This window comes from Strix uralensis, chromosome 15 (genome assembly GCF_047716275.1).
Source record: "Strix uralensis isolate ZFMK-TIS-50842 chromosome 15, bStrUra1, whole genome shotgun sequence".
NCBI lineage: Eukaryota > Metazoa > Chordata > Aves > Strigiformes > Strigidae > Strix > Strix uralensis.
This window is the reverse complement of record NC_133986.1, coordinates 4,848,451-4,860,621: the sequence shown is the minus strand read 5'-3', so window position 1 is coordinate 4,860,621 and position 12,171 is coordinate 4,848,451. Positions and strand designations below refer to the sequence as shown.

Here is a 12,171-nt window from a genome sequence, read left to right as displayed (position 1 = left end):
CCCCTTGCTGCACACTACTGTTAATAGAAACAAGTTTCAGTACATGCACACGTATCAAGAGGTAAATGGACCCCAAAATATTGTTTGTGCTACTAAAAAAAAAAGGGATATAAATGGAGATGAAAAGCTAACATTTAGACCTAGGGAAAAGAAGACACTTAAAAAACCCCGACAATAACATAAGTTGTGCAAATTTGGGTGTTTTTAAATGCTGCCTATTTTTTAGCTTATAATATAATATTAAAATAAGGTCTCTCACTTATTAAAAGAAAGCTTGGCTGTCCTTTTGAGAACACTGTAACAATTTACAATGGCAAATTTATTGAAAAACAAAATTCATTTTACAAATTCACAATGCTTTATCAATTTAAAATGAATGCTGCATTTCCAAAAAGCACAACCTCTAACTTTTCTTGTTTCTTTTGTACCAGCAATTTACAAAAAAACCCAAAAAACCCAAAACCCACCCCAAAACAAAAACCCCACAGTTCCCCCAAATTTTCTCTTCCCCCTCCCCCCCAACTTTGAAATAAACATGTAACAGAATGTACGTTTTGTAATTAGAAAATGGCAGTTTATAGACCTTCCCCAGTTCCCAATGTGCAGTAGTGCTTCATGATCCTTGAGGGGTTGGAAGGTCAAATATAATTGGAGGGTTGGTTGGTTGAAAGCTGACTGTACATGTTGAAGCATTGATGTACGTTGTATAACCGTCTGTCATAATGCCATAACCTGTAGGGAGAATGTGTCACGCTTACTGTAATATAAACAAACAATACTGCCCGTGGGCAGCTGCACTGAAAGCTAGTTGTGGAATCAATGCTTTGGAATAAAATTAAATTAATCCCTCCAAAATACAAGCTCTTGAAAGCCGCCACAAAAGCCTGATTGAAAAAAATACAATGTATTGTATTTGAAAGAAGAACTGATGCTTTCCGTCTCTGTACAAACTTTTTCCCCCCATGAAAATCCTCTGTTGCAACTGGATACAGCAGAAACACAGACAAAACCACACGCGTACTCTTCTAATTACTTAATTAGTGGGCTGTAGTATACATGCCTGTAATGTCTGTCATAAGAAAAAGACCAATCAGGAGCAAAAGATTTAGAAGTAACTTTGGTTTCACCTACAAAAACCCCTCTCTGGTCAATGAACTGAACCCAGTAAGCTTTTCCCATGCTAACCCTTATCATCCAGTTCCTCATCACAGGACTGCCAAGCTGGTGTTCACACTGCACGGTGAAACCTTCAAAACTCATTACCAGGTTAAAAATACACATACATACATATTTACTTTACATATGTTATCTACCAGTGAAAATCGTGACTAAGAAAAGGAATCTCCTGCTACAAACACAACAGAGTGCTGGAGGTCAAGGGATGACCTCTAGCTTAAGCAGAAAATTGAGGTGAAGGTTAAAGAGACGACTGCTTTTCATTACGAAGGGATCTTGATAACTCACTTCCCAAACAAAAAAGCAGAAAGTAGCGAGTATTAACCACAGGTTTTTCAGCATGCCAAGGACTTGACTCCTCAGTAACACTATGGCATCAGTTTCAGAATGCTGAAAGCTGTTCTCAAACTTCTAAACATCTGGTCAGCAATGCTCAGTTTTGGGCACCTCAATATGAGAGAGATATCGAGGTGCTGGAGCCAGCGCAGAGGAGGGCAACAAAGCTGGTGAAGGACCTGGAGAATAAATCCTATGAGGAGAGACTGAAGGAGCTGGGACTGTTTAGTTTGAGGAAGAGAAGGCTGAGGGGAGACCTCATCACTCTCTACAACTACCTGAAAGGACATTGTAGAGAGGGTGGTGCTGGTCTCTTCTCACAGGTAAATAGCTATAGAACAAGAGGGAACGGCTTTAAACTACAACAGGGGAGGTTCAGACTGGACATTAGGAAAAAATTTTTCCCAGAAAGAGTGGTCAGACAGTGGAATAGGCGGCCCAAGGAGGGGGTGGAGTCACCATCCCTGGATGTGTTTAAGGGTCATTTAGATGAGATGTTGGGGGATGTGGTGTAGGGGAGAACTTTGTAGAGTAGAGCTGATGGTTGGACTCGATGATGCCAAGGGTCTTTTCCAACCTGAATGATTCTGTGATCTTGTTCAGAGGGTGCTGTTTCTCTGCTGGCCTCTATCTTCCCTCCCACTTGCCACACAGGAATAGGACATAACAGAGGGTTGTGTACTCCAGTAATTTGGGGCAAGTGGAGCAAACTATAGCAATCCATGAATTGAGTCATACCTGAGCCTTTGTTCAGCAAATGAGATGTGAGAAAATGAATGATAACAGAAGTACAGAGATACTGAAAAGGCAGAAGCTCTCCTCTTACAGACATTCTCTCAAGGATAAGGATATAGGGTCTCCAGTTCCACCAGTGCAAAAGCTGAGAGTAAGCTTTGCCGTTGTTTTCAGCTGTCATCCACAAAAAGCTAACAAAGAACTAGGAAAAAAATCTAGGAAGACTTTAGCACTAAATGTACTTCAAAAAAACCCCAAAACCAGTTTCATGGAAGAAGAGAACTTCCCATCACAAACCCACAGGGGAAAAATGTTTTTCTTTTAAACCATTATGATACAATACAGATCACTGCTGTCTGAAAGCTAAGATAAATACAGCTACCCACAGTGTCTATCAGAAAGAATAATCACTTCAGAATTGCTGCACTGTCCGCGTGTATTACTTTATTTATTTAGATTGGCAATTTTGATTTAGATCACCTCAAGGTGGGAAAAACCTCGTTTGTGGTTGTTCTTGCTTATCAACCAGGAAAAAAACCCTGCATCACCAAAATGTGTGTATGGCCTCCACTGATTTAATGGAATGTGGTGCATGTTCATCTCAGCTGGAGTTGGATGAGAATTAATTGCACTGTAAGACTCTTAACACTTGGCTATTTCTTTCTGTACTGAAACAAGCTGTTCTTATGTCTTCTGTGTAAGTACTAAACAGGATTTTAACTTTTTTGTTAGTATCCTTGTAAGAATTTATTTGAACCTTTACTTTTAATATGTGCTGCCACCTTTCCTGTGAGATTTAAATGTAAGGTGCTGCACATGGTTCCTCTGTGCTTTCTCATAATAATGATCTTGCACATTAAAATACCTTCCTCTCCCATTACTTAACTCTATTACAACTAGAAGTTTTATCATCCAGTGTGCCTACAAAGGCTGTAGACAATTTACATGTTTTAGCTGGAGGTCTTGCTGTGTTCACTTATTTTTAATGTGCAAGGTTTAATATTTATACAAAATATCCTATCATTTCCTGGGTGCATTAAAAGATTGCTATTCATGCCACTATACTTAAGGTCATGGTAGTATTTCCATTATAAACTCTTTATTTACAGATACCAGGCATGAAACTCATTGTATGAAGTCACAAGGGCTTCAGAAAAACCAACATCACTAGTTGAGAAAGATGACCTTTTTTTGTTTTTCTTCTGTGAAGTCCTCCAAATCTGTAAGCCTATGGAGAACCTAGTTAGAGTCAATGGAGAAACCTCCAGGGGGGACAATACAAAGCACTTAACGTGTAATTCTGAGTTCTAGGGTCACAAAGTCTTATACTCTCTCAGGCAGAACTCCTAGTGATTGTCTCTCAGCCACATGAAAGCTGCAAAATTGTGTTAAATATTTAAGTATCTTCAAAATGTATTTAATCTCTCAGCCTCTTCCACTGCCACAAACTGAGCTTATTGTTTCTGAAGCTTCACACTCTGACTGATCTGGTACTGACAGTGGGGAAATACCTCTTCTAAAATATGAGGCTGCTGGAAGGTAACATACACAGTACGAACTGCATTACAAGATGCTTTTAGAAATGTATGCAAAGTGAGTTCTAGCAGTCTTTCCTCCTGATGTCTGACTCAAGATGCCCTCCTTTCTGCTTTTCCTTATATGCTGAGGGAGGTGAGCGGAGACAGTAAGTTGTCTTCGATTTTCTTTTTTTTCTAGCACCTTTCTTGGCTCCTTTGCTTGGAATAATGGGGATAATTTTCATTTTGGCTTCTGAGCATTGGGAATCTCATCTGTTTCTCTAACCAAGTTTGTCAAAATTTGAATAGCTTTCAAGTAACCTGTATAGAACAACCTTTGCACAGTGAAAGATGTAGGTGGCTAAATGCAGCACACATTTCTGAAACTGTTTTAATTCTGGCATAAATTTATGAAGTGCTGTGCATGCAGTCACTTCCCTCAATTCCCCCTACTTTAGTCCAAAATGCCATTATCCATCCTTTGCAATACACCATCAAAATGTGTTTCTTTGAAATCACCCTGAGATCAAAGAGGGGAGTAGTGCTGCTTCTTACCTTCATGAATCCCACCAAAGACATGGAGTTTGGGCCTTACTCGCCTCTGCACCGTGTTCAACAGTTCCACACAACCCACTCTCTGCAGCTCCTTTGGAACCCAGTCTCGAAAACCTGAAGGCAAAATGCAAATCAATACTATTAATTTTCTCTATTCAGGTAAGGTTTCACGTAGTCTTTCAGGAAGTCATAATTCACAGAAGGTTTATTACATTATCTGTAGTCATAACCTCTCCATTAAAGCACACAATGGCTTTTAAGAAATGTTTCACTGTCACTTTGTCTTCCTTAAGATTTCCTCCCTCCATCTGCATTAATATTTTTCTGGATGTGATTTGGTTTTTTTAAACTATAGGTTTAAACTCATCTTCCACCTTGAAACCCTGGGACATTTATTCCCGGCACTGCTGCAGATTTTTCTTCCCTTTCCCCTGGCTCTTACATCAGTTTCCCAAGCCAGGTATGTGGTTACTCCAGAAATGAAACACCTCAGGAGGATCAGCTGATCTACCTCTGCCACCCCGAAGATTTAAAATACAGTCTCCCACAGCTTCCAAAGGAACACAAGTCTGCAAGTGTCAGGTTACTTCTGAGCCCCCGGTCACGACAAAAAGCAATGTAGCAAAATAGCTTCCAACAAGCTAGTGCTAATTGACTACACTGCCACTCAGTCCTACGGCTAATATGGAGAAACGCACAAAACGTGACATCAGTTATTACAGAAGTCTGCTGCCTGGACTAGCACTGACAAGGATCAGCAGGGCAAGATGAATGAGGAGGAGTAGAAGGGAAATCAGGAGCCGCATCCAACAGTAGCACCGTTCTACTGACTTCAGAGTAATTACACCCTGTGCCAAGTTTATCCCAGGTAGTAAAAACATGTTGTGACATGAACTTGACTGAATTTTGGAGAGAACAAAAAGTCCAGTTGCAGCTCTACCTCCCTTAATATTTACATAATTTTAAAAGCAGCATTTTGTCAATATTATCAAGCAGGCTGAGACCTAGACCCCTCCTTTTAGGCACAGTACTAGCACCTAATCTGTGTCTGTAGTTAAAACCCAGTGCCAATCTTTTGAAATTGAACTTCATTATCTCTATCAAAACCAAAATTTAAGTATGCCTATTCAATTAAAGCACTCATTAGTGTCTGCAGCATCACAGTATTTCTATATGAAACTAATCAGAGCAGATGGATTAGCAATCCATTTAAAACAGCACCCCTGAAACATCATAAACATGCTTGTGGGGTTTTTTGCTTCTTTGGGAAAATAAAAAGATTAAAAGATGCTATTCAAAGCGTTGGTTTTCAATATCCGGTGCGCTCCACTGTCAGTGGATGGTGTATCACTGTTTTATCAAAGCAGCACGCTCGTAGCTCTGCTAAGATTAAAGAGAATTTACAGATAGTCTTGCAACATTCTCTAAGTAGTATTAAAACAGTAACCAAGATATAAAAGGACTGGTAAGTACATTACTGGTCAAAAGCTTTCTGGACTTTTTTTTTTCCTTAGCTCTGCTTAGATTGCTGACTCTTAACTTAATTGTGGTACAAAACAAACATGCATTAATTCCTGACTTGGCAGTCACTGAGAAGCTCTATGAGAGCACCAAACCAGCCTGGTAGCACTTCAGTGCTGTTTTATAATAGCACCTTGCAATTCTCAGAAGTTTTTTTTATATTCACTACCATCTGAAAAGTCAGTGCCTTCACATGATCGTCTGACCCGTTGGATTTCAAGAGCTTACCAACACTCTGGCAAAATCACAGTCTACTAACGGGAACGGTAATGAAGAAGAGACTGACACACTCCCTTATCCTGATAAGCCATATTTATAAAAGGCAGATGCTCAGTTGTTGTAAAACCAACTGAAATATTTAAAATATGGTCCTAGACTGCTCGCCACATGTGTCTTAAAGAAAAGCAGTAAATATGCAATACTATCTTACAGGATACAGGATAGGGAAAAAATAGTGAGAATTTTCAAGTGGTTTTAGTGTGGGCTTTAATGACCTTAGATATGCCTTAACTGAGTGCTCCTGCCTCTGCTGAATGACCATCCTAGCATCTTTCTGAGACCATCAGAACTTAGTTTAGAACTTAAAATTAAAATGGGGATCAGTGAATTACTCACATTTACAAGGCAAGCAAAATTTAACTAGATGAGAAACTTCAACTACTTAATGAAAAAACAAATTATGCATTCATAGACTTTTGCTCACCTGTCATTAGTTCGGGTAAGGAACAATTATCTGAGAACATAATTTTATTCCTTCACAAATTTGCTATAAGCCAATAAATACCTCTAAAACTGCTGTTACATATTCTAAGTTTACATGGACATTATCAAGGAGAATATGCGACTACATACTCCCGAACTCTTGACTGCATGCACTAAAATCTTAAGGTAACATGTCATTATAGGGGAAAAATGTTTTACAAGTTCTAGCCAATCTCTGAAAAACTGTATGGGATTGGAAACTGTCAGATGAATACTGCTCTTAAATAAAATGTCAAACTATAATGGCTATGGAGTCAGATATTTGATCCTACCCAGCTTAAGTTCAACAAAAAATTTAGTTTTTATTAAGAAAACACCTGGAAGCTCAACAGATCTGCTAAACCTAATCATCACTTTACACTTCTTCCAAAAAGGCTTTTTAAATTCATAGTTTTGAGTTAGAGTGAGATTACGGTACATCTTATAGCATTATTCATTCTGTTTATTTTGAAAGTAAAATTCTCATGCAAAAAATCACACACAGCTTGTTTCACTTACCAAGGGGAGGTCCATGTGTCATTAGTATATCAATTCCCTCAGGAATAAGGTTCCACTTGTCTAGCAAAGACTGACCTCTGGGTAGGTTAAAGCCCCATCCATTAAACCATGGTGTCCTTTGGAGGAAAATAAGATGAACTGTATCAGTGTAAAATAAAAATCTCTTCTGTTCTCCATTTTTTCATAACTAAAACAATTTCTGTGCTTTAGAGATTACACGCAGACAGCCTTTTTGAAGGGGATGCTTCTAAAACAAATTGGTTCAAATACATACATACGCTAATCTATACATTTGAATTTAGATTAATATCTGATGTTCTTTTTGTACTTCAAGAGTATTCAGCCCTAGGGGTGTTTACTCACTATAGAGAAAGGGAAAAACATTAAAATGACACAGTCTAAATCTAAAGTTTTCTTTCAAAGTTTGGGGATATTCAAACATTAAGAACTACTTCCTTATATTACCTACCAAAACAAGCAAAAATATCTCAAAAGTTTTTTGGAGGCAAGAGTCCATTTCTCACAACACAGGGCAGCTAGTGGGTAACAGCTCAACAGGAAGACTGTATGATGCAGTGGTTATAAGCACCATCTGCACTATGGTATTTCACTAAACTCAAACTTGATCCTTTCAGCACTTTTAGTATCAGGACGTTGTCACGTAACTCGGCTTTGAACTCCTAAGCCTCCCAGAGATCTTGATCACACAGTGTTTAGCCTCACAATAACTTCTTAAAGAAATCTTATGATTTAAAATTCATTCAGTACTTTTTAAGGAGAACTGAGATCCTCAGTCTCCTCCACCATAGCATAGCGTTGTTCTGAGACACTGGTTCATGCATCAACCCAAGCACATAGTGATGAAACGCAGACCTTCTAGAAGTACTTTTTCAATGGATAACAGCCAAACTGAGTAATTCTGGTATTATAATAAAGCCTCTCCTTACCAGGGTACACAGAGCAATTGTTCTGAAGACACACTATAATATTTACACCTGTTACTAACAACTTTTTATACAGCTGTTAGTATTGTACTAATTTTAAGAGTTTTCATCCACGTGTGTGTTTCCCAGATTTAGACTTCACTTTCTACATCGGATGCTCCTGTCCTAGCCCTAGTCATCTGGGGGCATCTGTCTGAGAGTTCAAGCTACTCCTGCAGTCTTCTGTGTACTGCAGTTCTGAAAATAAAAAAACTCAAGAAACTGGGGAAAACAACCACAGACCAACCTTAAAGAGAAGCATACCTGTTAAGAAGAGAGAGAGCATTAAGAGTCCTACACAACTTCATTACGTAAACTGCCTCCAGTACCCTCTAAATCAGGCACTTTTTCAGCCTCAAATATGCATTTAAGTGGAAATTTCCGGATGCGATTACTTCTCTAATCTTTATTTTTTGTCATTAAAGTATTTTGTTTTCCAGAGACAATAATTTGACCAATGAAGGTAGTTCTATACATTTTATATATATAGTTCTGATTATATATATTATACCACACACACGTAGGAACTCATTCAACCTAGCAGATTTTCTGGATGCTGGATGAATGCTAAAAAAGATGGGTAATTTACATGTTAGTTAAACGTTTTATGCGAGCTATGGATTCCTCATGTGCCTAGCAATGAAACTTCACCTCTCACTACTGGCTTACTCTGCACCCACTGAAACATGGAAAAAAGTTTGTGTGTTGTAAAGTAAGGTCAGTGTACCTCACAGGAGGGCTGTATGCAACTGAATTAAAACTGAAGCATGTATCTTAGCTTTAAATAAATCACAAGTGTTTCTGCTTTTCTATGATTGACCTTACCGAAACAAGTATCAAAATTTCCCTTCCTATAACATTGCCAGGTTTTAACATATCAAGATTATTGTAACCTTCAGGGCTGCAGTTAAAAGTTAAAATATGGTTTGGCTAAACATTCAGCTGCTTAAAAAAACAAACATAGAGCACACAGGTTGAACTTTTCACTGTCAATTAATGATTCTTTCCCCACTTGCATTTCTCCTGCAGATAATACTGTAGTTATTACACCATAGTTAAACCTGAAACGTGAAACCACATCTGTGATCTCTCTGGAGCTCTTTGGAGACTACAACCAGAGAAAAACCTGGATTTGTCTGCAGGATTTTTATTTTATTTTCTTGTGAAGCACTGGGGGAGGAGGAGGAGGGGAACCTGAGCTCCAATATATTCTTCATTCGCCAGCCTCTGTAATTAGCTGTGACTAACAGGCACCACATGGGAATCCACTTATAAGAAAACTTTCGAAAAACCTTCCTCATTATGCAGCATGTGCACAAAAAAAGATGGTCAGTACTTCTTTAATATACTAAATATTTTCATACAAAATTAATATATCAAGGAGAAGAGCAGGCATGACTGGAAGAACACCTGGATTACAGATTTAGGTTTCAGGCATTTAAAACACAAAGCCGCACTGCATATTCAATGAGAGTACTGCGCCCTGACTAGGCAAACTGAGAGTCCCTGCATTTCTGAGGTGGCTCAGGCCTCGCCAGAAAGTCAAGAGGAAAGAGGACATGTTCAGAACACCACCAAGAAGAAAAACAACTTTATGGCACAGATTCAGGTTTAGATGAGATCACAAGGAAGGTCACCCGATGTTTGCACTATGCTGTGTTGCAGTGCAGACAAAATGGAGTTGATGTACTGCGAATCCCATGAGTGGACAGACGAATAGCTGTTTACCCCCAGCAAACTTTGAACGTGTGCAGGAAAGACGAAGCCTGCCCTGTAGGTTAGGCAGCATCCTATCAAGGGGTATCAATCAGATACGGATATTTTACTCCTATTAGTGCCCTTTTTTGCATACATAGGAGTTAAATAGAGTCGCTCATGTCTTCTAAATTAGAAGAAAAAAATCATGTGTGTAGTTACATGCCTTCTGCAACATATTCTCAAGCAGATTACTTACTGGGAGAAACCACCTCATACCTAGGAAGAAATGTCTATAATGAACTTTGGCTGCACCCGCTTGTGGTAAGCTGCAATCAGGTGCAAATAATTAGTAAAGGCTACTTAGTCATTAGTAACTATATTTAAGGTCTGACCTATTTTTCTTTCCTATGAAGCTCTAAGTAAAAAATTTCAGTTAACTCCTTAACCCATTAATAGTATACTTAATTTTTAAGTAGCTGGCAAGAAAAGAAAGCTGTCAGCTGTTGAATATTGCCACAAGGGAGGCGTAGACGTAAAAACCACAGGGATTAGTAATGAGAGGTTACAAATGACTTTGTCATTTTACGTCCGACAGACCAGAACACTTCCTCATACCCGACGCCCTGTGTGACGTGGGTCCCACTTGCCCAGCGTGTCAGCCCGTGTCTGGGAGAACCTAATTGAGCCTCCACTTGTCAGAACCACGCTGCTCTTCACAGCATCCTTCATGTGTCATCAAACCGTCATGATAATTCTTGATCCTTGGCTCACCTGACAGCTCAGCCCTCCCCTGACTGCAAAGCTTCCTTATCATTTAGGGATAGCAGTTATGCTGGCACCAGATGTGACACAGGGAATATCCTCATAAAAGGCAGACACCTGGCCCATCGTTACTCTCTTCAGTTCTTCACTTCTATGCAGGAATCCCCACAGATCCCCCTCCACCTGGCATTTTGGAAGTTACATTTCCTGCAATTAAAAGGATGCTTATGCAGTAGGCTGCACGTTATTTTCACACCTTGTGCTGCAAGAGACACAGACATCACTTGACATAATACCAAGAAGGAGGGGATCTTAAGCACTGCAACAAGACTCACCCTCCTTTTGCAGGTGCATTGGGAGAAGCCTCTGACAAGACACAGAAATCCATCTGCTTTTAACAGCAGAGAGCCGCCTCTTCAGCGGGTGATCAGATCTCCCTTCTCCCAAGTACCTTTGTATGGTTTTACTGTTTTACTATTACATTAAAAAAAAACCCCACAAAAACCCACAGGGATGAAGCCTTATTTTATGACACAAAATCACCACCATTCCTTGGTGTGTAGACCTCAGAGCCAATACCGTCGCATGGTGAAACAGGAGACACAAGGCCATGGCCAAGTTCATCCAGATGATGCAGGCTCCTTCTGGAACTTTAACACTTTTAAAGGATGGTATCTCCTACTGCCTAGTTTCATCTCTTCTCTGGCTCATGAATTTAATCACCTGATCCTCATAGTTCAACAACTCAAAAGGTAAATGCACAACAAGAACTTCTAGATTCAGGTTCTCCTTTTACCTCCATCAGTACATCCATTTATTTCAACAGTTTCTTCTAAACAGAATTAGAAAAAATAAATTATCTCATGGGTTTTTAATCCTGTGTATTCATTCATTCTTAAGGCTACCCAGTCTTTTAGGAAAGCTTCAATTTTGCCCTTAATCCAGTAAATGCACAGGAGGCAAAAATCTCAGTCTGTTTCCTTCCACAACATTAACAGTCGAGGGGGTGTCAAAAAGCCATTGTAGCAGGAAGCACTTCTATGCAACTAAGAACAATAATGAAATGCTCTTCATTTTTGTCAGCATTCAGATTGAACACATAGACCTGGCTCAAGAGGGAGAGAGACAGTTCCATTAGGAGAACAAAAACTGTGGGACAGGACACTGATGTGTACTCCTAGACTTGGTCGGCTGCAGGACTAGCCTACAAACATATCCCCAAAGTATTTACTACAGTCCTAGATGAAAGCTGCAGCAGTGCAGTGGACTAGCAGAGAACAAACTGCAAAGGGGGAAAAAAGTGACCCTTGTGCACAGAAGAGAAAAGCCTTTCAATCCTCCTCCCTCCGCCCTGAATGCGGTGCACAAACGTTTGCCAGGGCAGAGCAGCACACACGTGCCCGTCTCCATTCAGTCAATGGATAGAGCGTGCCTACTGGGAATACACAAAAAGGGATTGTAGCGTGGGGTGAGGGAGAGGGGAAGAAGGAGAGCGTGTGTAATCATGGAAACAAAAGGCTGAGTAGGGCAAGTGCACAATGTATTAAGGAACCAATTTTACAAGATAAGAGCTTCTGTAAAGGCTCTAAAACTTGCCTTCTGAGCTACAAAAACATTTTTTTTTGGTT

General features: G+C 39.6%; 1 protein-coding gene across 3 annotated transcripts in view; it reads right to left on the bottom strand.

Annotated features, from left to right (window-relative positions):
- Positions 1 to 518: 518 nt before the first annotated feature.
- MPPED2 (metallophosphoesterase domain containing 2) overlaps positions 519 to 12,171 on the bottom strand; it is a 107,510-nt gene continuing 95,857 nt past the window's right edge. For all 3 annotated transcript variants that reach the window (XM_074884569.1, XM_074884571.1, XM_074884570.1), the window contains exons 5-7: positions 7,101 to 7,216; positions 4,320 to 4,433; positions 519 to 732 (exon numbers count right to left, since the gene is read on the bottom strand). In XM_074884569.1, coding sequence (XP_074740670.1) covers positions 614 to 732; positions 4,320 to 4,433; positions 7,101 to 7,216 — 349 coding nt within the window. In that variant the 3' untranslated portion in view covers positions 519 to 613. The remainder of the gene's footprint in view (positions 733 to 4,319; positions 4,434 to 7,100; positions 7,217 to 12,171) is intronic.